General features: G+C 44.3%; 1 protein-coding gene across 8 annotated transcripts in view; it reads left to right on the plus strand.

The window, feature by feature from the left end:
* The window catches only part of ABLIM1 (actin binding LIM protein 1), a 179,601-nt gene that overhangs the window by 55,602 nt on the left and 97,540 nt on the right, over positions 1-26,459 (plus strand). Inside the window, exon 1 of one of the 8 annotated variants that reach the window (XM_069979732.1) lies at positions 13,827-13,922. The exons of 5 other annotated variants lie outside the window; for them this stretch is intronic. Coding sequence is in view for 2 of the 3 variants with exons in the window: in XM_069979726.1 (XP_069835827.1) it covers positions 18,131-18,161 (31 nt within the window). In the remaining variant the exon portion in view is untranslated. Of the gene's footprint in view, positions 1-13,826; positions 13,923-17,511; positions 17,635-18,085; positions 18,162-26,459 lie in introns of those variants that run through there. 2 more of the 8 variants (XM_069979727.1, XM_069979726.1) reach the window with 2 other exon arrangements.

Genomic DNA, 26,459 nt, shown 5'->3' on the forward strand with positions numbered 1-26,459 from the left:
CGAGCCGGGGACGGCGCCATCTTGGAGCGGTCCCCGGCCGGCAGCAGGTACGGACAAGGTCCCGGAGGAGCGATCTCACCCACTAGACACCAGGGAAGTGCTGCATCCGGTAATCGTTTGGACATGTTTGGTACGTCATGCGTCCTTAAGAGGTTAAGCCTATCTCGCTGATAAGTAAAATCGGTGAACGACTGTTTACACGGAACGATCTGCGAATTTTTTGCGAACGACGAACAACGATTTAAGAACATGTTCAAAGATCAAAATGACCGATTAACTATGTAACTATGATTTCTTGCTCGTCGTTCGATTGTCCGCTGCGTTTACACATACGATTCTCGTTCGAATTCGATCGTTATCGTGCAAATTTGCACGATAATCGTTCCGTGTAAACGCAGTATTTCTCCTATCTATCATCTATCTATCTATCTTTAAATTTGTCTACTGATTGGGCCCCTGTAATGTATGATGCCAACAAAACTTTAGTAGATTTACCAATTTACTAATCCATATGGATGTGACCCTAAATTATAATAATGCTCTTATTCTGTATAGAAACATAGAAGATTGTCGGCAGAAGAAGACCACTGGGTCCATCTAGTCGGCCCTTTTAGTATTTCCTTTCTTATTATCTCAGGATAGATGTATGTTTATCCCAGGCATGTTTAAATTATCTCATTGTAGATTTACCAACCACCTCTGCTGGAAGTTTGTTCCAAGTATCTACTACTCTTTCAAAGTGATATTTTCTCACATTGCTTCCGATGTTTCCCCCAACTAACCTCTCACTGTGTCCTCTTGTTCTTGAGCTCAGTTTTTTTACTAAAAACACTTCCCTCCTGACCCTTATTTAGTCCTGTAACATATATAAAGATTTCCATCATAGCTCAGCATACCATTCTATATATACAGCCCAGCATACGATTTGCTTTTCCCACCACCTGGCCGCACTGGTGACTCGTTTTAAAGTGACTCTGTACCCACAATCTCCCCCCCCCCCCCCCCCCCCCCCCCAGCTGCTTTTAATCCAAGATCTCTCCTGGGGTTCGTTCGGCAGGGGATGCAGGTATTGTCCTAAAAAACAACTTTTAAACTTGTAGCCATTTGTCGAATTGGCATAGGCACCTCTCCGTCCCTCCTCCCTACCCTCCTCATCATTAGGTATGCTCTGGGCAGGATTTTTCCTATTCATCACTGCACATGTGTTGGCAGGGCCGTTTTAATACACTGGTAGGCCCGGTGCAAATGCCCCAACAGTGGGCCCCCCTCCTTTTGGCTCTCCACAACCCCCACCCCACCCCCAAACCCAGTGTTTTCAGAATCGGTGCTCCACAAACAGTATATTGTCCAAAAAGTGCCACCACACTGTATTAAGAGCCCCAGTACATATGGTAGTTACCCTATAACACTACTTCCATCATACAGTGATTACATATTGCCCTAAAACTGCTCTGAACAAAACAAAAAGATTACACCAATGATACCATTACATAATACCGCCACATCATGACCCTATCACTACAACCCTATAACAGACTGCAGTTACATCCAGGCACTTTGAATGCTGACGTCCCCAGAAGTGGGGAGGGCGGAGTCTTAAGCTATGTTCCCACATTGCACTTATGTTAAAAATGCAATATGGCGCGTTTTTAACATAAGTGCATTCAAAGTGCCTAGATGTAACCTTGATGTTTCTGAACTTTATGGGTGCTCTTTACTGTCTCTTTAAGAACTGTTCAGTAAAGCATTCAAGTGGTTAAGTAATCTGTGGTTCATCTGCACTACATGTAAAATCTTAAAAGAGCGAGTGGTTGGGATCCAGGGAAAGCATACACAGTGAATACACAGCATACATATAAATATATACACCAGCAGTGTATACACAGCATACATACATATATACCAGCAGTGTATACACAGCACACATATATACATACATACATATATACCAGCAGTGTATACACAGCACACATACATATATACCAGCAGTGTATACACAGCACACATACATATATACCAGCAGTGTATACACAACACACATACATACATATATACCAGCAGTGTATACACAACACACATACATACATATATACCAGCAGTGTATACACAGCACACATACATACATATATACCAGCAGTGTATACACAGCACACATACATACATATATACCAGCATTGTATACACAGCACACATACATATATACCAGCAGTGTATAAACAGCACACATACATATATACCAGCAGTGTATACACAGCACACATACATATATACCAGCAGTGTATACACAGCGTACATACATACATATATACCAGCAGTGTATACACAGCGTACATACATACATACATACCAGCAGTGTATACACAGTGTACATACATACATATATACCAGCAGTGTATACACAGCGTGCGTACATACATACATACATACCAGCAGTGTATACACAGTGTACATACATACATATATACCAGCAGTGTATACACAGCACACATACATATATAAAAGCTGTGACCAGCATCCCCCTTCACCCATGCTTTATAGTTGATCACCTCTCATGGCATGGGGGGGGGGGGAGGACAAGGAAGATGATAACCTATAAAGGATGAGAAGGTGCAATGGTGACGAACTATAAAAGCATGGGTCCCACGTCATTACCTTATCCCTTACAGTGCTTTATAGTTAAACTCTCCTGGATATGATCAATTCAGAAGCCTGAGAAAGCTGAGTCATACAGGCTGCCATCTGACAGGTAGCTAAATCCATTGACATTACCACTTCATCTTTTCCAGGCTCCTGAATGGTATACCCATCTAGTAATAAAGATAGGAGGGAAGGTGAAGCAGGCATGGCATCACTTATCTGTCATTCTGTGATCAGGGAAAGCTGGATGATAACAGGAGAGAGGTGCTGGGGCCAGAGGCAGACCTCAGACGGCCACACCCCCCCCCCCCACCCCCGCGGCCGCAGCCATCCACTCGCCTGTCTCACACCGCAGCCGGCCCGCGCTCTCTGCTGTCTCCACATCCCGTCAGGTTCCGCGATGTCACCCTGCAGCTGTCACGGACCTCCAGGCTGTGGTGAGTGAGTGGGGTGATCGGGTCGCGCCGGGCGGTCCCGCGCGACCCGATCACCCCAGCGCGTCCCCCACCGACCCCGGGCACTCACCAACCACAGCCTGGAGGTCCGTGACAGCTGCAGGGTGACATCGCGGGACCTGACGGGATGTGGAGAGCGCGGGCGACGGGACAGGTGAGCGGCCGCTGTCATTTTTGTTAAGTGTTACTTAACAAAAATGACAGCAGGGGGGACATAATGCCGCCCCCTGCCGGACCGCAAAATCTGCCGCCTGAGGTGGAAGGCTCATTCCGCCTCATGGCAGAAGCGGGCCTGGCTGGGGCTAGCCTTCAAAGCACATGGCCAAACCAAAAGCCATACATCCAATCACATAGCAGCTTGTTACCAAGTGCCCCCTCTGATCTGGAGCATCTACCCACACTTATCAGCAGCCTAAACTACACTTGCTGGGAAGGGGAATGGGGGAACAACTAGGTAAGCAGATAGCCCAGCGGCAGCATGCAATGGGCCAGCAATCAGCCCACAGCACACCAGGCCAGCAATCAGCCCACAGCACACCAGGCCCCAGCGGCTGCAGCTGTATGTTGGTCCTTACCTCAGTGTGAGGCAGTCAGTCTGGCAGGAGGAGGGGACATCTCTGGCCGAATGGTGGGCGGTCCTGACTCACAGCTCCTTCCTTCATTGGTGGAGTAGGAGAGCTGCTTGAGCTCTGCTGCTTCACTAATGGGAAGAAGGAGGCTGCAGTTTTGTCTGTGCGGCCTCCGAGTTACCACACCGAATTAAGTGATCCGAATAGGGAGAGCAGCGCCCCATAACAGACAGATACAGCGCCACAGTAACTCACTCACTCACTCATCCACTGATGCGGCCATAAGTGGCAGGCGGATGAGTGAGTGTGTGTAAAGGTACCTAATGGCAAATAGGGTCCTGCTCAGGGGGGCCCCTGTCATGTGACTTTAACCAGTGGGCCCGATGCACGTGCACCATGTGCCCTCTGGTTAAAGCGGCCCTGTGTGTTGGATCGTTAAGGCACCTGTGCAGTGTTTAGACAAGTGATGAATAGGAAAAATCCTGCCCAGGGTATACCTAATAATGAGAAGGGTGGGGAGGAGGGACGGAAGGCGGTGCAAGGCTTGGGCACACACACTCGAGGCCACGCCAATTTGACACAGGGCTGCAAGTTTAAAAGTTGTTTTTAGGACAATAACTGCATCACCTGCCAAACGGAACCCAGGACAGATCTTGGATTAAAAGCAGCTATCCGAAGGTACAGGCGGTTGAGGGAGGACAGATTGTTGGTACAGAGTCGCTTTTAGGCTGTCAGAAGTCACTACCCCTAAATCCTTCTCTTCTAAAGTCTTTTCCAACACAGTACTGCCGATGTGATACTCGCAGAGAGGATTTCTCCTCCCTAAGTGCATTATTTTACATTTGGAAACGTTGAACTTCAATTTCCACTGTTTGGACACTTATCTAGCAAAGCTAAATCATTTTCCATATTACTGACACCTCCAGGAATATCAACCCTGTTGCACACTTTTGTGTAATCAGAAAACAGACAAACTTTACCTACCAACCCTTCTCCTATGTCACTTACAAACGTATTAAAAAGAATAGGACCCAGAACAGACCCTTGTGGCACACCACTTGTAACCAGTCTCTGCTCGGAATATACACCATTAACAACAACCCTCTGATATCTATCCTTCAGCCAACCACAAATCCACTGAACTATCCAGGGATTAAGTCCAATTTTATCTAACAGTGCACAGTACCACTTCTCCTGTCCTGTATGCTGGGTGTAATCCTCAGCATGTGTGTATATATATATATATATATATATATATATATATATACAGTGCACAGTACCACTTCTCCTGTCCTGTATGCTGGGTGTAATCCTCAGTATATATATATACAGTGCACAGTACCACTTCTCCTGTCCTGTATGCTGGGTGTAATCCTCAGCATGTGTGTATATATATATATATATATATATATATATATATATATATATATATATATACAGTGCACAGTACCACTTCTCCTGTCCTGTATGCTGGGTGTAATCCTCAGTATATATATATACAGTGCACAGTACCACTTCTCCTGTCCTGTATGCTGGGCGTAATCCTCAGTATATATATATATACAGTGCACAGTACCACTTCTCCTGTCCTGTATGCTGGGTGTAATCCTCAGTATAATATATATATATATATATACAGTGCACAGTACCACTTCTCCTGTCCTGTATGCTGGGTGTAATCATCAGTATATATATACAGTGCACAGTACCACTTCTCCTGTCCTGTATGCTGGGTGTAATCCTCAGTATATATATATATACAGTGCACAGTACCACTTCTCCTGTCCTGTATGCTGGGTGTAATCCTCAGTATATATATATACAGTGCACAGTACCACTTCTCCTGTCCTGTATGCTGGGTGTAATCCTCAGTATATATATATACAGTGCACAGTACCACTTCTCCTGTCCTGTATGCTGGGTGTAATCCTCAGTATATTCTTCTGTTAACCCTTCTCATTCCAGGGGTTACAACATTGTGGGAAAATTCAGTTCTAGCACAGAAAGAGTTAAATCCCCTGTGCAGATGGAGAGCCCCTCTAAATATACTTCTCAGCTGTGCAGGGCTGTAATAAGCCACCATTTCTGCCCTGGTCTCCCTGTACTCAGTCACCGGCACCTGCACAGGCTCCATCCGTCTTATCCAGGGCACTGGGCGTTGCATCTTGCAGCTGTGGATGCGCAAATCTTCTCTGTGCACATTACAACTGAGGAATCGGCTATTATTAGACTGAAACGCGGTGTCGCTGCCTCCACCAGACCTATAAATAGATCCACACACAACACATCCAGTTGCCGGTGGCGAGGAGACAGCGCAACCTGTACGAGATCTAGGAGAATCACACTGCATCAGATATACAGATATCCTGCACAAAGTGATCAGCCAGAACGTCTGCTCTCCTGATTATCCTTACCATCATGTTTGTCATATTCCCATTATCCTCACTGTTCCTCTTTTCTCATGGGGAAAGGACTGGGGAAAAGGGAAGTGACAACTTCTGTGAGCAACGATAGTCATCTTTATGTAGTGCCAACATATTCCACAGGACTTTACAAGCCAGAGGATTCAGGTGTCAGACACTGACACTACCAGAGAAGGCCTTGGGCTCAAGAGCTTGCAATCTACGAGGAATTGGGGTAACAGTCCAGCAATAAAAATAGGGCAGCACACATAGCGGTTGGTGAAACTCACAAGCCGGTGTCTGCTCTAGTACGGATTGCATCAGGCTACAAACTTCTGACACACAAAAGTGACTTACAGTACTTGTATATTATATATATACACACACTGTTATACAGCAGAATGTGAACTGTGGTGTGGGAAATTACTGGAGCGATGTTTTCCAAGTTCACTATTATTTACATCACTTCAGCGTGGGAGGTGCGAGGGAAATATCAGTAATAGCGGAAGACGCCAAAAATAAGTGTTACTGAGTGACTAAAAGAGCAACTCTAACAATAACAAATGTTACAAGAATATATCTACTATAATACTGCCCCTATATACAGGAATATAACTACAGTGGTGCCCTGGATTACGAGCATAATTCGTTCCAGGACCATTCTTGTAATCCAAATCCACTCTTAAACCAAAGCAAATTTTTCCATAAGAAATCATAGAAATGCAGACAATTGGGTCCACACCCCAAAAATAATGATTTAATATTCTGAATTACATGTAAAACAAACAGAAACAGCAGAATATGTAATATTATAAGTTACTGTACAGTAATGAAGAGAATGGGAAACACAAGGGCGGACAAAGACTGCAGGGAGCAGGAAGGAATGAGCAGGACAGATGTGGGCACATACATGCAGCGCTCTCTGTCCGGGGAGAGAGAGGTTACATCTATGAAGAGATTACCTCCACAGTCCTGTCCCCTGATGTAGGCCCCAGCCTGAACTGAATCTGCTATGATTTGGAAGATAAGGGAGATTTCTTAGGTCAGAGTACAGTGCTGTAGACCCCGCTATGCAGACCATGCTGCTCCTCAACTTGCGCTCCCACCCAGTACAGGGAGCTCTTAAACCAAAGCAATGCTCTTAAACCAAGTCACAATTTTGAAAAACTGTGAGCTCTTAAACCAAAACGCTCTTAAACCAAGTTACTCTTAAACCAAGGTACCACTGTACTATAATACTGCCCCTATATACAGGAATATAACTACTATAATGTATAAAATAGAAAATAAGTCCAAGCACTCACCGGATGAAGGGATCTCTTTGTACGTTTATTCAAGACATCACAGGGAGGGAGCGGTGGCAAGGGTGCGAGAGCGTGTAGCGTGGTCTGCTACACGCTCTCGCACCCTTGCCACCGCTCCCTCCCTGTGATGTCTTGAATAAACGCACAAAGAGATCCCTTCATCCGGTGAGTGCTTGGACTTATTTTCTATTTTATACACCGTACTGCCCTTGTCTTTGTTCGAGCACCGCGGCTACTTACCAGTGCAGTTTATTAGCCCTTAATCCGACTCCAGCGCACAGCTACTGATTGAGCAGTATTCAGACAGTGCTGACACCTGTATCTTCCTGAAGCATAACTACTATAATACTGCCCCTATATACAGGAATATAACTACTATAATACTGCTCCTATATACAGGAATATAACTGCTATAATACTGCTCCTATATACAGGAATATAACTACTATAATACTGCTCCTATATACAGGAATATAACTACTATAATACTGCTCCTATATACAGGAATATAACTACTATAATACTGCCCCTATATACAGGGATATAACTACTATAATACTGCCCCCTATATACAGGAATATAACTACTATAATACTGCTCCTATATACAAAAATATAACTACTATAATGTGTGTAAGGTAGACGAAGACAGCACTCACCCGGTCTGTATCAGCTCAGTTTATTCCATGCACCGCTGGTGGCAGGGAGGGAGAGGTGAGGACGCGCACTGGGACGGCCGTTTCGGGGACACGCCCCCTTTGTCGACCAGATAATGACGTCATGTGGTGAGAGGTGTGCTATATACACAGGTACCGTGCACGTGATCAATTAAGGAGAAAAATATGTGTTAAACAAATAACAGAGACATTTACACAAAAACACTGAAATCGTTACGCTCGTTGAGGCCGAGCGGACCCGTTGCGTTGAGTCGGGAGATCCAGAGGGACTCTTTTCTCAGAAGTGTCTGATGTTTATCAGCTCCCTCCGGTATGGTATTAACTCTTTCTAGTCCGAGAAACTTTAGGTTCCTGGTGTCGCCGTGATGGACAGTTCGTACATGTTCTATAAGGCGTGGAACGCCTTTGCCCGTCTTTACAGAGTAAGCATGTTCTTTAAACCTTACCCATAAAGGTCTCTTAGTTTTTCCTATGTAGTATGACCCACAGCTGCAAATGATCGCATATACTACGAAGGGAGATTTACAGGTAATGAAATCTTTTATCATACACTCATGGCCCCCCAAGCGAATGAAGGATACATTAAGCAATTGGGTGCAGTACTTGCACTGGCCACATTTTCTGTTGCCTTGAGGCAGTGTCTTAGATAGCCAGTCAGTATTTTTTATTTTTAAATTGGAATTGTTTAGATGGTCAGCTATTGTTTTATTCTTTCTATAGGAGACACAAGGCTTCCTCTCTGCAATTTCCTTGAGGTCAGGGTCTGACTCTAAAAGGTGCCAATGTTTTTTAATGGCCTCCTGTATTGCCCCATTATTAGGGGAATTCTGAAAGATAAAATTAAATCTCCTGTCCAGGGATTTATGTTTAGCTGTATATGACAGAAGGTTGGTCCTACTCTGTAAACTGCTGGAACACGATGTTGTTTTTTCCACTACCAACCCTTATATTAAGTTCATTAAGTCTTATCACCGTTTTGTCGATGACATCTTTATTGTTTGGCAGGGCACAGAGGCACAGTTTTCTGATTTCATTCAGTTTCTTAATACACACAATCACGTTAATATGCTTTTTACTTCCAAATTTGGCGGCGATTCCCTTGAATTCTTGGATGTTCAAGTTAATATCCGCAATAATGAGATCCACACCTCGGTGTACAGGAAACCCACCTCTTGCAACTCTCTTCTCCATTTCGGCAGCTCACACCCTGCGCACGTTAAGAAAGCAATTCCTTATGGACAGATGCTGCGCCTGCGCAGGGTGAACTCTACAGATGATTCATTTAATAAACAGGCTGCCGAGATGGAGAAGAGATTTGCTGAAAGAGGATATCCTGACACTCTTGTGAAAGAAGCACGTCACAGAGCCAGTTTACAGAGTAGGACCAATCTTCTGTCATATACAGCTAAACATAAATCCCTGGACAGGAGATTTAATTTTATCTTTCAGAATTCCCCTAATAATGGGGCAATACAGGAGGCCATTAAAAAACATTGGCACCTTTTAGAGTCAGACCCTGACCTCAAGGAAATTGCAGAGAGGAAGCCTTGTGTCTCCTATAGAAAGAATAAAACAATAGCTGACCATCTAAACAATTCCAATTTAAAAATAAAAAATACTGACTGGCTATCTAAGACACTGCCTCAAGGCAACAGAAAATGTGGCCAGTGCAAGTACTGCACCCAATTGCTTAATGTATCCTTCATTCGCTTGGGGGCCATGAGTGTATGATAAAAGATTTCATTACCTGTAAATCTCCCTTCGTAGTATATGCGATCATTTGCAGCTGTGGGTCATACTACATAGGAAAAACTAAGAGACCTTTATGGGTAAGGTTTAAAGAACATGCTTACTCTGTAAAGACGGGCAAAGGCGTTCCACGCCTTATAGAACATGTACGAACTGTCCATCACGGCGACACCAGGAACCTAAAGTTTCTCGGACTAGAAAGAGTTAATACCATACCGGAGGGAGCTGATAAACATCAGACACTTCTGAGAAAAGAGTCCCTCTGGATCTCCCGACTCAACGCAACGGGTCCGCTCGGCCTCAACGAGCGTAACGATTTCAGTGTTTTTGTGTAAATGTCTCTGTTATTTGTTTAACACATATTTTTCTCCTTAATTGATCACGTGCACGGTACCTGTGTATATAGCACACCTCTCACCACATGACGTCATTATCTGGTCGACAAAGGGGGCGTGTCCCCGAAACGGCCGTCCCAGTGCGCGTCCTCACCTCTCCCTCCCTGCCACCAGCGGTGCATGGAATAAACTGAGCTGATACAGACCGGGTGAGTGCTGTCTTCGTCTACCTTACACACAGTGTACTACTCCCTCATCATCTTGCACCCCCGGCGCACAGCCGTTTTGCATCACGGTGTATCCTGCCAATCTAAGTCCGTGGATCCATAAGCATTGGACTATTGTGTAGTGGTGCGGGTCAGCTGTTTCTCCTCCTTGCAATTGTTTACCTGTTTCTCTACTCAGCACACCACACATCCAGCATGGAAATCCAAACGGCAGAGTCTACTCTTCCAGTGCAGGCTCTACAAGCAGGGAGGGAGGGAGCGGATGCGTTTTTTGCGTCATGTAACGCAAAGGAATCAGTGCAAGTCATCAGCACAAGAGCACTGGAGTATCGTATATCACATCTAGCGGACCGGGAGACCAGATTGTTCTGGACCATTAACTCCCTTAGAGCCTACGAGGAGAATAATAGAGTTCCGAGAGGCCTGCGGTCATATAAGGCACCATCATTATACCAAGATGACCCGGAATTCATTCACGCCTGGCAGATGGCACATCAGAAACATGCCATGCACCTAATGTCTATTACACTCCAGCGACATTGCAAAGAGTATGAGACTATCACAACAGATCTATGCAAAGCTAAGCATGAGCTACGTAATAGGGTCTCGGATGAACAGGCTAACACTTTCTTTGCCAGACTCGAGACCAAGCTTATTGCCCTCCAAAATGAAACAAAAGAAAGAAAGAAAGACAAGTTTATGAGGGACAAACTTGACTACGATACCCAGCATGTGTTTGATTGGAGCCAGAAACATAGAAGAGGTCCTCCCAGACGCAAGTACATGAGCGATGTATACACCACGGAGTCGGAATCCAGCGGATCGGACGACTATACCAGCAATACAGAGATGGGTCCCGCATCCTCCTCAAACTCATCACGTGCCGCCCCTTTAGGAGGAAGACCAGAAGGGGGGGCAAAAAGTGGAGGTCAACGAGGAAAAGGAGGCAGGAAGAGAAAAAACGTGTCATGGAAACGTTAGAATTACCTAACAATGTAATCAACATCTCAGGAACTGATGTCCCCTCGGACTGCCTCCAAGTCTTATCTAAGGGACTTAATTTTGGTCTAGTTGAGAATTTTGACCCCATAGGGTTTGAAGTTGACCTTTTTAAAGCCATTAGAAAGGTCAACCTAGTAAAATATTTCGCTACCAATAAATTCACTTCACAACAGCAGAATCCAGTGTCCAGATGCTCCATAGGGCCCCTAGGGTTCCAAGCACCTATAGGCTTTAATGCGGAGGAGATTGAATGTCTGCGCATCTTAGCGGACATTCCTGCTCCCCCTGATACTCCTCCTATCACCACAGTCTCCAGCTTCACGGGGGGGAAAAAATCTACTTTTACCCCACAGTTGACACCTGGAGGGCCACTTGACCTATTCCACAAGTCTGTACTTAGGGATGTCAGGGCACTAATATACCCACCCGCATCCATGAATGTCACCGAAAGGGAAAATAGAGCCATCCGTTGGCTGAAGTCACGTCAAGACCTGGTAGTACGCAGAGCCGATAAGGGAGGGGCGGCAGTTATAATGTCCAAAGTATATTACAACACTGAAGCCCAACGCCAATTAGGGGACAGTAACACATACATTGTACTTAACAAGGACCCTATGTTAGGCATACAAGATGGGCTCAGGAAGTTGCTCAGCAAGCACACAAGAGAGGGTGCAGTGGACAAGAATCTAGCAGAGAAACTCCTCCCAGATGCCCCTAGACCGCCCAGGTGGTACTTCCTACCCAAGGTGCACAAGTCCTTGGAAGCGCCGCCTGGGCGTCCTATAGTGTCAGCCATTAACTCCGTGACTGAAAGCCTGTCTCAGTTCTTAGATTGGCTCCTAAACCCGATCCTTAAAAATACTCCAACTTTTCTAAAAGATTCCAGTGACTTTCTTAAAGTCCTTGGTGACATTGCATGGACGGAGGAGTGTGCTCTGGCCTCTATTGATGTGGAGAGCCTCTACACCCGCATCCCTCATGATGCGGGTGTGGAGGCTGTCAAGTGGTATGTCACTCAGGGTAACAACCCCACTGCCATGGTCAATTTTATTGGTGAAGCTTTACGTTTTATTCTCACCAACAACGTGTTCCGCTACGAGGACAGTTGGTATCGACAGGAGATCGGCACTGCCATGGGCACGCCGGTCTCCTGTACGTATGCCAATTTGTTTCTCGCTAAGCTGGAACACGATGTTGTTTTTTCCACTACCAACCCTTATATTAAGTTCATTAAGTCTTATCACCGTTTTGTCGATGACATCTTTATTGTTTGGCAGGGCACAGAGGCACAGTTTTCTGATTTCATTCAGTTTCTTAATACACACAATCACGTTAATATGCTTTTTACTTCCAAATTTGGCGGCGATTCCCTTGAATTCTTGGATGTTCAAGTTAATATCCGCAATAATGAGATCCACACCTCGGTGTACAGGAAACCCACCTCTTGCAACTCTCTTCTCCATTTCGGCAGCTCACACCCTGCGCACGTTAAGAAAGCAATTCCTTATGGACAGATGCTGCGCCTGCGCAGGGTGAACTCTACAGATGATTCATTTAATAAACAGGCTGCCGAGATGGAGAAGAGATTTGCTGAAAGAGGATATCCTGACACTCTTGTGAAAGAAGCACGTCACAGAGCCAGTTTACAGAGTAGGACCAATCTTCTGTCATATACAGCTAAACATAAATCCCTGGACAGGAGATTTAATTTTATCTTTCAGAATTCCCCTAATAATGGGGCAATACAGGAGGCCATTAAAAAACATTGGCACCTTTTAGAGTCAGACCCTGACCTCAAGGAAATTGCAGAGAGGAAGCCTTGTGTCTCCTATAGAAAGAATAAAACAATAGCTGACCATCTAAACAATTCCAATTTAAAAATAAAAAATACTGACTGGCTATCTAAGACACTGCCTCAAGGCAACAGAAAATGTGGCCAGTGCAAGTACTGCACCCAATTGCTTAATGTATCCTTCATTCGCTTGGGGGGCCATGAGTGTATGATAAAAGATTTCATTACCTGTAAATCTCCCTTCGTAGTATATGCGATCATTTGCAGCTGTGGGTCATACTACATAGGAAAAACTAAGAGACCTTTATGGGTAAGGTTTAAAGAACATGCTTACTCTGTAAAGACGGGCAAAGGCGTTCCACGCCTTATAGAACATGTACGAACTGTCCATCACGGCGACACCAGGAACCTAAAGTTTCTCGGACTAGAAAGAGTTAATACCATACCGGAGGGAGCTGATAAACATCAGACACTTCTGAGAAAAGAGTCCCTCTGGATCTCCCGACTCAACGCAACGGGTCCGCTCGGCCTCAACGAGCGTAACGATTTCAGTGTTTTTGTGTAAATGTCTCTGTTATTTGTTTAACACATATTTTTCTCCTTAATTGATCACGTGCACGGTACCTGTGTATATAGCACACCTCTCACCACATGACGTCATTATCTGGTCGACAAAGGGGGCTTGTCCCCGAAACGGCCGTCCCAGTGCGCGTCCTCACCTCTCCCTCCCTGCCACCAGCGGTGCATGGAATAAACTGAGCTGATACAGACCGGGTGAGTGCTGTCTTCGTCTACCTTACACACAGTGTACTACTCCCTCATCATCTTGCACCCCCGGCGCACAGCCGTTTTGCATCACGGTGTATCCTGCCAATCTAAGTCCGTGGATCCATAAGCATTGGACTATTGTGTAGTGGTGCGGGTCAGCTGTTTCTCCTCCTTGCAATAACTACTATAATACTGCTCCTATATACAAGAATATATCTACTATAATACTGCTCCTATATACAAGAATATAACTACTATAATACTGCTCCTATATACAGGAATATAACTACTATAATACTGCTCCCATATACAAGAATATAACTACTATAATACTGCTCCTATATACAGGAATATAACTACTATAATACTGCCCCCTATATACAGGAATATAACTACTATAATACTGCTCCTATATACAGGAATATAACTACTATAATACGGTTCAGGTACAGCTCGCACTCCTTTATAAGACCCACATGACCAAAATTAGCAGGATATGTCTGTGCTCACATGTCTGGACCCTATGTCTTCCCCATTCTGTGAGAGCAGCAATGGTAAGTGTAATACCATATCCATACTTGTGTCGTTTGGGGGCAGCCTTCCCCGCCGGTGGTGCTGGCTGGGTTTTGGTGGGGCTTTTTGGGTCTGGTCCTGTGACATTGGGGTTGCAGGGCCGTTCCATGGCCTCCCTTCCCTGCATGTGCACGCTTTGCGGGGTTGGCGGTCGCTGACCGACACGGTGTGGAGTGTGGAGCAATATGGCTTGATCAATTCATATACAGACACTCTGGTGTTGATTTTTAATATAGGCCTAGCGGCATTAGTATCAGCCATAGATGGGATGTGCAGCCGTTCCATTCTCTCCAGTTCGTATAACTACTATAATACTGCTCCTATATACAGGGATATAACTACTATAATACTGCTCCTATATACAGGGATATAACTACTATAATACTGCTCGTATATACAGGGATATAACTACTATAATACTGCTCCTATATACAGGAATATAACTACTATAATACTGCTCCTATATACAGGAATATAACTACTATAATACTGCTCCTATATACAGGAATATAACTACTATAATACTGCTCCTATATACAGGAATATAACTACTATAATACTGCTCCTATATACAGGAATATAACTACTATAATACTGCTCCCTATATACAGGAATATAACTACTATAATACTGCTCCTATATACAAGAATATAACTACTATAACACTGACCCTATATACAGGAATATAACTACTATAATACTGCTCCCTATATACAGGAATATAACTACTATAATACTGCTCCTATATACAGGAATATAACTACTATAATACTGATCCTATATACAAGAATATAACTACTATAATACTGCTCCTATATACAGGAATATAACTACTATAATACTGCTCCCTATATACAGGGATATAACTACTATAATACTGCTCCTATATACAAGAATATAACTACTATAAGAAATACATGTTTTAAACCTGCAGATCTCTTCATTTACTAAAAAGAAGCAGAAATGAAAGCTGTAACGTTATGGCCACTAGGTGTCTCACTTCTCTACAATCTGCTGACTACTGTTCTACCGTAGTAACAGAGACACCAAGACAGAACACAGGAGGTTGGGGCAGGGTTTAGTCCAGGTTGTTTAGTGGATCATCATTTCCCTCTTATTTCTGACAACTTATAAAGTTCTGGGCGTTTTTTCTACTGAGTGCACATAATGCTACTTGCTGAGTGTTACCTCCCATCCCCCTCCCCACCATGCATCTATAGCAGAGCCCTGTAACTCATCCCACAGCACAGTTTCAGGCTGGGTTCACACTACGTATATTTCAGTCAGTATTGTGGTCCTCATATTGCAACCAAAACCAGGAGTGGATTAAAAACACAGAAAGGATCTGTTCACACAATGATGAAATTGAGTGGATGGCCACCATTTAATGGCAAATATTTGCTGTTATTTTAGAACAACGGCCGTTATATTGAAATAATTATTTCAATATAAGAAAATTATTTACTGTTATATGGCGGCCATCCACTCAATTTCACCATTGTGTGGACAGAGCCTTTCTGTGTTTATAATCCACTCCTGGTTTTGGTAGCAATATGAGGACCACGATACTGACTGAAATATACGTAGTGTGAACCCAGCCGCAGTCTGTTCAGTCCAGTGCAGTTTCATCAGTACAATGTCACTGCATAGCCGTAAGGAGTATGTGCTGTGCTGTAATTGGCTAGTCAGCTAAGGGGAAGAAAGCGCCATGTGTGCACTACTGGCAAATAGCCCAGCTCTGGTCCTGAGTCCTGGAATAGAATGAGAAATATCTGTGCACCATAGAGGGCGCTCTCAGGTTTGATAGCAGTGACTAACATCACCATGAAGGGTTAATGTGATAAAACAATGCAGGGTTGTAAAACTGGTACCTATATAAAGGGGTACTCTGGAGAGCAGATTTTTAAATTACTTCTATTAAAAAATAAAGTCTTCCAGTACTTATCAGCTGCTGGATGTCCTGCAGGAAGTGGTGTATTCTATCCGGTGTGACACAGTGCTCTCTGCTGCCACCTCTGTCCATGTCAGGAACTGTCCACAGCAGCAGCAACTTCCCATAGAAAACCTCTCCTGCTCTGGACAGTTCCTGACATGGACAGAGGTGGCAGCAGAGAGCACTGTGTCAGACTGGAGAGAATACACTACTTCCTGCAGGACAGGCAGCAGCTGATAAGTACTGGAAGACTGGAGATTTTTTTAATAGAAGTCATTTACAAATCTATATAACTTCCGACAGCAGTTGATTTGAATAGATTTGTACCCCTTTAAGTTTCACCCTTGACCCTGATGCCGCCTTCAGTAGGTAACAGTGAAAAGTAACTCTTCTTTATTGATGAGAGCTAATTTGCATATTTTCTCCCATGGAGCATTGCATGACCTATAAGACCTGATACCCCAGTGTGTTGCCCCCCTCAGTGCTGGATGAGCCTGGTTGTTTCTTGCACGGTGTGGGGCCCTTGTATTGTCAGCAGGGACGTCATGGACGTTGTTCTTCCTGCTGCTCTCTATGTGGCGCTGTCACTATCCCATGACCTCTTGGTGTCCCTGACCTTTCTGTTTCTGTTCTCACGCATAGTCATTACTGTGCATCTGTGTAGATCATTGTCATATTCTGTGCAGAGATCACCTGCCTTCATTCCTGACAATCATGAGATCACATATGATATAATGGAGGGAATCCTGAGAGCCTGACCCTCCGGCCTGTACAATCCCCTGTGAGCTCAACCCAGCACAAGCCCAAATCCCTCCGGCCTATAGATTGGATCTGCACTGATACATTGTAACAATCCTTTTAGCCATCAGAATTAGCAGCTGATAATGTACACAATGACTCCTGACAGTATAGCAGATAGAGGGGCCTGAGAGGTGGACTGGGAAGTCTGAGAAGTTTTCCTTGATGTGTAATGCTTATGGCTGGTGTGTACAGGGAAGGTGTGTGTGCAGGTTGGACGTTGCCCCCTGTGAGTGGTGGCAGCAGTGCAGGAAGCTCCTCTCTGTGGAATGCTCCATGTGTTGTCCAGCAGCTGCAGCAGCGCAGAACAGAGTCCGGCAGGCAGAGCAGCTCATTCCTGACAGTGCCGAGCAGCCACAAGCAGCAGGCTCCAGGCTCTCATCCCACCGGCGGACATGGTGAAAGACGAAACAGGTAATATACACCGATCAATGGGTATATGAGGCCGGGGGCTGACTGCAGTGTGATGGGTCCCATCAATAGGTGATCAATGGCAGGAGAGCCGGGGACCCAGGACATGACTGTAACCAGGGCAGATGGTACTGCTGCTTGCTGTATTAGCTGTCACTCAGCTTTTCCAGAATCCTGATTTACTCATTAGTAATATATTGTTTATTACTGATTTGGTTCCCTCGGTACGACTGCAGGAAATAAAAAGGAAATCGCTCTTGTTATAGTGGTAGATATCCAGAGCCCTGCTGACTTCTAGAGTAGGGGTCCCCCGCTCGTAACCTCCTCCCCACCATGTCAGCTCATTCACTTACAGACTCCGGCAGAAAGAAGTTATTCCGTTTGTTGTTGTTGTCGTTTCCGTTCATTCGCTGCTTTATTTCCGCACAGCTTCGGTATACAAAGCATCAAATACGACCGTCTCTGGCGGGACAGGATTGTATCCGTACAGTAGGGTGATATGAATGGACGGATTACAGCTACGTCACTATGTCGGTGTTTACAATTCTTCTGTTACCTTATACATTCTGTCCGTTTCATACTTTGTTTTCGGTTCTGATGATACATTTTAATTCTTTATGTATTTACGATTCTACCCATACATTGCGACCCACGTGATAGATTGTGCGCGAGATTCTTTTGGGTTAATACTTTGTTTCTGTTCTGTTGATACAATGTTATGATACTGATACAGTATAATTCTATGGATACATTGTTTCAGATTCTTTTGATACAATGTTATGATAATAATGATACAGTATAATTCTATGGATACATTGTTTCTCTTGATACATTGTTTCAGATTCTTTTGATACAATGTTATGTTTAGAGATGAGCGAACCGGGTTTGGGTTCGAGTCGATCCGAACCCAAACGTTCGGCATTTGATTAGCTGGGGCTGCTGAACTTGGATAAAGCTCTAAGGTTGTCTAGAAAACATGGATACAGCCAATGACTATCTAAATGATTTCCACATAGCCTTAGGGCTTTATCCAAGTTCAGCAGCCCCAGCTAATCAAATGCCGAACGTTTGGGTTCGGATCGACTCGAGCATGCTCCAGGTTCGCTCATCTCTAGTTATGATACTTCTGATACAGTATAATTCTATGGATACATTGTTTCTCTTGATACATTGTTATAGATTCCATTGATACAACATTATGATACTACTGATACCGTGTAATTCTATGGATACATTGTTTCTCTTGATGTATTATTATACATTCTGTTGATATAATGTTATAATACTGATAGAGTATAATTCTATGGATACATTGTTTCTGTATTGTTATAGATTCTGTTGATACTTGTGATTCTCATTGTTTATGATGCAGCTGATACATTGTTGACAGTGATTGTTATAATGTGACGTCACATTGTATATATGGTCTGTATGTTGTACTATAAGTCATACAGTGTAGATTCAGTATATATAAGGGTCGTTGGTGGAGATGCTCACGTTACAGCAGCTGGGCTCGCACGTGTTAGGACCCCAGTGCTGTGTGGACCCTCCATGTGTCACTGGAGCTTGTGTAGGGGAATTTATTCTTCTTGTATGTCAGGAATGCCCCCACTACAAAGCATGACACATCAGGGACGGGGAGGAAGAAATGCTGATGGCGTCCTGTGTAAATATAGGTGACTGTGACCCTGGGAGTGCCCCCTGTATCAGCAGAGCACCTTGTAAGTGTATTTGTATAACATGGAAGGATACGTGTAATATATTACTATGTCTATGCCCCCACCCACCCCAGATTCTTTTGCTTTGTCTTTTTACTACTGTAAACTTTGTACTTTACCTGGTAACATGACCCATATTTGTGGTTTTAACAAGCAATCACTCACCCAACTTTCCTAAACTCCCGAATGGCAAAGTATGCAGCAGATTAGAGGAGGGCATCATCTGACAACTCAGCAGGTTTCCATTCAGGTTCTATGGTCTCATATTGGTTGTCACTCAGCTTTCCCACAAAAGGAAAAGGTGGAAATGTTCCGAACCTCAGATTATCTTGTTCCAATGAGAACCACAAGGACATCTCCCCATAAGACGACATATGGCCGTACACAAGGGGAGGAAACGTCACGCTATATCTGCATCCTCATTGTTTTTCTATACAGAATAGCAGGTGACCTTGTGATGGCAGGAGGGCTCGTGCTTGTAGTTTATATGTTATGGGTTACATTGTCATCTATTGGGGGCTCACACTGTCATCTATTGGGGGCTCACACTGTCATCTATTGGGGCTCACACTGTTATCTATTGGGGAATCACATTGTCATCTATTGGGGTCACACTGTCATCTATTGGGGATTACATTGTCATCTATCAGGGTATTATACTGCTATCTACTTTTAGTCATCTGTTGGGGGCTCACACTGTCATCTATTGGGGGGTCACACTGTCATCTATTGGGGTCACACTGTCATCTATTGGGGTCACACTCATCTATTGGGGGGTCACACTGTCATCTATTGGGGTCACACTGTTATCTATTGGGGAATCACATTGTCATCTATTGGGGTCACACTGTCATCTATTGGGGATTACATTGTCATCTATCAGGGTATTATACTGCCATCTTCTGTTAGTCATCTATTGGGGGCTCACACTGTCATTTATTGGGGAATCACATTGTCATCTATTGGGGATTACATTGTCATCTATTGGGCACTACATTGTCATCTACATGATAATTTATCAGGGTATTATACTGCCATCTATTGTTAGTCATTTATTGGGGGTCACACTGTCATCTATTGGGGGCTCACACTGTCATCTATTGGGGGTCACACTGTCATCTATTGGGCACTACATTGTCATCTACATGATAATTTATAAGGGGGTGACACTGTCATCTCTTAAAGACTATGGGCATCCATAGGGGGTTATGTTGTCATTTATTGGTGGAGGTACATCGGCATCTTTAGGTTACATTGTCAGCTATCATAGCTTACATTGTCAACACCCAGATGTTAGTTGTCATTTATCTGAGTTTTGTGCTGTAGGATATACATTATGCTTTATTGGAGGGTACAGACTCATTGTTACACTGTCCTCCATTGTTATGTATTGTGGGTCCACTTTGTCAGGGAGGTCACATTGTCATAATGGACATGTCATCTGTCATGGGGATACATTGCCATCTTTCAGAATTTGCATTGTCATCCATAGCAGGTGATATTGTCATCTATCAGAGTATTATGTTATCCTCTATTCTGGGTCACCTATTGGGGGTAATGCTGTCATTGGTGGGTGTAACATTGTCATACATCAGAGTTTACACTAGAGGATACATGATTATTTATTGGGGGATATATCATCATCTCTCAGAGGTTACATTGTCATCTATCAGGAGGTTCCATTGTCATGTGTCATAGGTTACACTGACATCTATTTTAGGCTCAATTGTTTGCTTCCTGGTGTCAGTGTCTTGTGGTATCCAGGAGTGTGTGCCCAGTGCCAGGCCCTGGTATCTCTGTAGGCCGCAGGGCATAGTGACAGATGAGTGATTTATGAATCAGTGTGTGTGGAGATAACATTCCAGCTGAATTATTGGCGCTGTTTATGAAGTGGGTGTGCTGCGCTGCACTCACATGCCTGACCTTTGCTCCTTCTTCTTGTTGATAATGAACTTGTGTGAATTTTTTCTGCACCACAGGTATCAGTGGCTGATAAGGTAGTGACATCACACTTCACCCCAGGGATCAGCAGCAGATAGAATAGTGACATTACACTGCACCCCAGGGATCAGCAGCAGATAGAATAGTGACATCACACTGCACCCCAGGGATCAGCAGCAGATAGAATAGTGACATCACACTGCACCCCTGGGATCAGTAACTAATAAGGTAGTGACATCACATTGCACCCCTGGGATCAGCAGCAGATTGGATAGTGACACCACACTGGACCCTTGGGATCAGCAGCATTTAGGATACTGACATCGTAGTGCACCCAGGGCTCAGTGGCTTATATGATTGTGACATCATACTTTACCCCAGGGATCACTAACTGATAAGATAGTGACATCACACTGCACCCCAGGGATCAGTGGCTGATAAGATAGTGAAATCACACTGCACTCCAGGTATCAGCGGCTGATAAGATAGTGACATCACAGTGCACCCCAGGGATCAGTGGCTGATAGCATACTGACATCACACTGCACCCCAGGTATCAGCGGCTGATAAGATAGTGACATCACAGTGCACCCCAGGGATCAGTGGCTGATAGCATACTGACATCACACTGCACCCCAGGTATCAGCGGCTGATAAGATAGTGACATCACAGTGCACCCCAGGGATCAGTGGCTGATAGCATACTGACATCACACTGCACCCCAGGTATCAGCGGCTGATAAGATAGTGACATCACAGTGCACCCCAGGGATCAGAGGCTGATAGCATACTGACATCACACTGCACCCCAGGTATCAGCGGCTGATAAGATAGTGACATCACAGTGCACCCCAGGGATCAGTGGCTGATAGCATACTGACATCACACTGCACCCCAGGTATCAGCGGCTGATAAGATAGTGACATCACAGTGCACCCCAGGGATCAGTGGCTGATAGCATACTGACATCACACTGCACCCCAGGTATCAGCGGCTGATAAGATAGTGACATCACAGTGCACCCCAGGGATCAGTGGCTGATAGCATACTGACATCACACTGCACCCTTGGGACCAGCAGCTGATAACATGCTGACATCACACTGCACCCCAGGGATCAGTGGCTTATAAGATAGTGACATCACACTGCATGCCAGGGATCAGTGGCTGATAGGATAGTGACATCACACTTCACTCCTGGTTTCCTCTGTTTCGAGGAATCCCTGTGTATTTCCTTTACTCTGTACACAGGTGGCTGGGCTCACACGCTTGTACTAAAGGAATTGCAAACAATAAAGAAGCCGGGGTGATCAGTGTTTGATCAAATGACACTTAGAAATTGTGTATATTCAGGTCCTATAAAGTCCATGGTGTCATGGTGTCTACCTCCACCGGGCACAGAATACCAGGAACCCTGACACAGAGCAGACAGCAGGGCTGGGTCCCTTTAGGAAAGGGTGTGGATAAAAAGAATGCCTACTGTGAGATATGGCAGGACCACGGCAAATCAACCACTATAGCAATCTTTTTTTAAAGGGTTCTTCCTAGTTAAAGTGCCCCTAACATTTAACACAACTTTTAATTTTACAGAGACCTGTCAAACATTTTGAACGATCGGGGCCTAAGTGTAAAAGGGGTATTTTACTCAAACATAACGTTTGATATGTTACTGCCCATGGTGAGACTAACAATTCCTTCCACACTTGTTATTATCTATTCAGTCTCCTTCCCCCAGTTCTCAGCTGCTGCTTTCTGCTGAAGACACAATAATCTGTGTGTGAGCCTTTCTCTCTGTCTCCCCGTCCTCCCCCCTCTTTTCTGAGACGCCAGATGTAAACAAGACCCTGGCCGGCTGTATCTGCAACATTGTATTTTTTTTGTAATGCTGGGAGGGATAATTACAGCGAGTTCATCAGCAACTTGACCTCAACTGAAAAAGAAGCTACACAGTTACAGGTACAGCCAGTTATGGGCTTGTTTACATCAGCCATCTCAGAAGGGAGGGGGGAAGAGGGGGAGACAGAGAGAAAAGCTCACACACAGATGTTTGTGTCTTCAGCAGAAAGCAGCAGCTGAGAACTGGGGGAAGGAGACTGAATAGATAATGACTCGTGTAGAAGGAATTGTTAGTCTCACCATGGGCAGTAACATCAAAAGCTATGTCAGTGTGGAACACCCCTTTAAGACCCCAACTGATAATTAGAACGAGTAGGGAGAAGCTTACAGCTTTGCACTTCACTCCCTGGCTTGCTACAATCTCTGTCTGTTTGCATGAGATAAGCTCCATTATAAGTCTATGGTGTATGGTAACTGGACAAAGATCAGAGCGAATGGGGGAGTGAAACACAGAGCCATGTACTTCTTCCTGCTTATTCTAATGATCAATGGATCTGGACACTCTTTGACTCATCTCTGTTACTGAGGTTACACTGTCATCTGTCAAAGGTTACATTATCATCTATCAGAAATTTTATTGTTATCTATAAGACGTTACTCTGTCATCTGTCAGAGGTTACATCATCATCTATCACAGGTTACATTATCATCTATCACAGGTTACATTATCATCTATCACAGGTTACATCAGTGCTTCTCAAACTGTAAGGCAGGCCCAACTGGGGAGGCAGTCTGCACAGTCCTTTTGCTGTTTGCAAAAATCTCCATTTTAGCAATCTTATTAATTTATTTTGTACTTGCTTTATTAGTGTATAGAGCTTGGGAGCCAGGTAAAAAAGTAGCTCTAGCATTATTTTCAGCTTTTAAATGGACTTTCACCACAGATAGTGAGGCCCAGGCATCCTCTTGGTCAGTCTGGTGAGGCCCAGACTTTGCCTTGATCTGTTCAGTGAGGCTCCAGTAGAAAAAGTTTGAGAAGCACTGGGTTACATTATCATCTATCAGAGGTTACATTATCATCTATCAGAGGTTACATTATCATCTATCACAGGTTACATTATCATCTATCAGAGGTTACATTATCATCTATCAGAGGTTACATTATCATCTATCAGAGGTTACATTGTTATCTATAAGAAATTACATTATCTGTCAGAGGTTACACTGTCCTCTATCAGAGGTCACATGTTTATCTATTGAGGGTTACAATGTAATTTATTAGAGAATACCTAGCCTTCACTGATTCCAAGAGGCATAGGTCATGTTATTTGCTACTTTGTAATTTGTCAGGGGTTACATTGTCCTGTATCAGGGATTACATCTTCAGCTATGAGACGATGTGTTGTCATCTACTGGGGGTTGCATAGTCATTTTTCTGATACGTTGTTATCTCATGAGGGTTATATTGCCTTCCTTTGTGAGTTACACTGTCATTTATCATAATATATAGTGGGCAGGGGCTTACATTGTCATCATCTGGGGTTGTATAATCTTTGAGAGGTTATGTTGTCATATTTTGTAAGTTACAGTCATTTATCAGGGATTACATTGTCATCCATCGGGCGTTACATTGTCATCTATCAGGGGCTCCACTGTCATTCAAGAAGCCTGCTTTATGTAACTTATTACATTGTCACCTGTTGTGGGTTACACTGTCAGTCATCAGGGCTTACATTATCATTTATCTAATTGTTGAGTATGATCTATCAATGGTTTCAGTTAGGTGGGGCTCCCATTATCATCTGTTAGGGGTTACATTGTCATCTATTGTAATTTTCATTATCATTATATCAATGTTTAGTTGATCATCTGTCAGTGGTTACACTGTCCTAAGGTTTTCGGTGCCTTTTCCTGGGGGGATTCACTCATTTATTGAGGATTGCATTGTTATATACTGTGGATTCTGTCACTATGTATTACAGTCACAGTGTTCACACCCGCACAGATCGATCACTAAAAGGATATTATAGAGATATGCCATACATTAAGCCCTATAGAGACCTGACCTTAATCTCAGAAAATGGAACCCAGCTTTCCTAGAGTCCTGAATAGACACATATATACTGAAGTGGAGGTTGTATCTGTACATATTGTCTGTTCAGGACTTCAGAAAAGCTGGATGCTGAGGCAGCTATACCCCGATGTGTAATGTATGGGAATATCAGAGTGGGGTGTAATGTGTTTTGTGTTCTCACGCAGCGTTCAGGATAGAGCCGGATTTTCCGCTGGGTAAGATGCTTGCGTAGCGGCTTTTCTAGCAGAGCTGAGCTGGTTATAGTTGAGTCTCTTAGAGATATTGTATATCCCCTGTAGTGTTAGTATCTGCTTCACTTTGCAATATAATTTGCACTATCATATTGCATCTGCTGATAGTTACAAGGTCACATCATAAAGCTGATGTAAAATCCATAGCTGACCCCTCCCCGGCCACGCTGCAGCTTCTAGTATAGAGCTTCTCCTTTCTGGAAGGTTCTTACTGTGTTACGTCCTGGTCCTGAGCTGATACATTGGAACAGAAGACACAGAGTGTGCTGTAAGTGTATCTGTGTATAAGCTGTGACCCATATAGACATACCCCATGTAGCCCGGCCATGTAGTTGTAGATGTTACATTAGATAGGTGCTGGTCCACTCCAGTTTCATGGTAGCGGCCCACCATCTGATGTGTATGGGGTATTCTGACTCTTTTCTAACAGCAGGGAAGAACCAGGAATGTTGGATCCTTGTGTCCTGGCAGCTGCTTCCTCCCATCTGTACTTTGGGAACACTTGGACGCTCAGCTGGGCCAAGCATGCACATTTATGGGAGGATCAGAGAGAGAGAGCTGCCGGCCAAACACACAGGCTCCTCAACGAAAAGTCGTGGAATGATGGAGATCACAGGATTACTGACATGTAAATCATTCAGCCACGCACCTACACGCCTCGGCACGCCACCAATGAGATGTTAATGGTCGTCTGAGTGATGTTCTGCCAGGCTGAATGCACTTGGAAACGAAAACCTCCTGGAAACTCCTTTTGCAGATGCCAACCAATGACGTCCCAGATGTGCTCGATGGGAGACAAGTCCGGAGATGCTGCGGCCATAGTAGCACATTGCGGACAGTCAATGTATCCCAGAGCTGTTAGGGTGCCCATACGCCCTATCCCACGGGACGACTATGAGGAGCAAATGAACACTGTCAGCGCTTGTTTGCTCCTCGTTCCCCGGGAGGTGCGGGGGCTACCCAGGTGATTGCTGGTCGTCTGGGCAGCCCATAGCATATAGCAGTAGTCT

Source organism: Dendropsophus ebraccatus, chromosome 8 (genome assembly GCF_027789765.1).
Source record: "Dendropsophus ebraccatus isolate aDenEbr1 chromosome 8, aDenEbr1.pat, whole genome shotgun sequence".
Classification (NCBI taxonomy): Eukaryota; Metazoa; Chordata; class Amphibia; order Anura; family Hylidae; genus Dendropsophus; species Dendropsophus ebraccatus.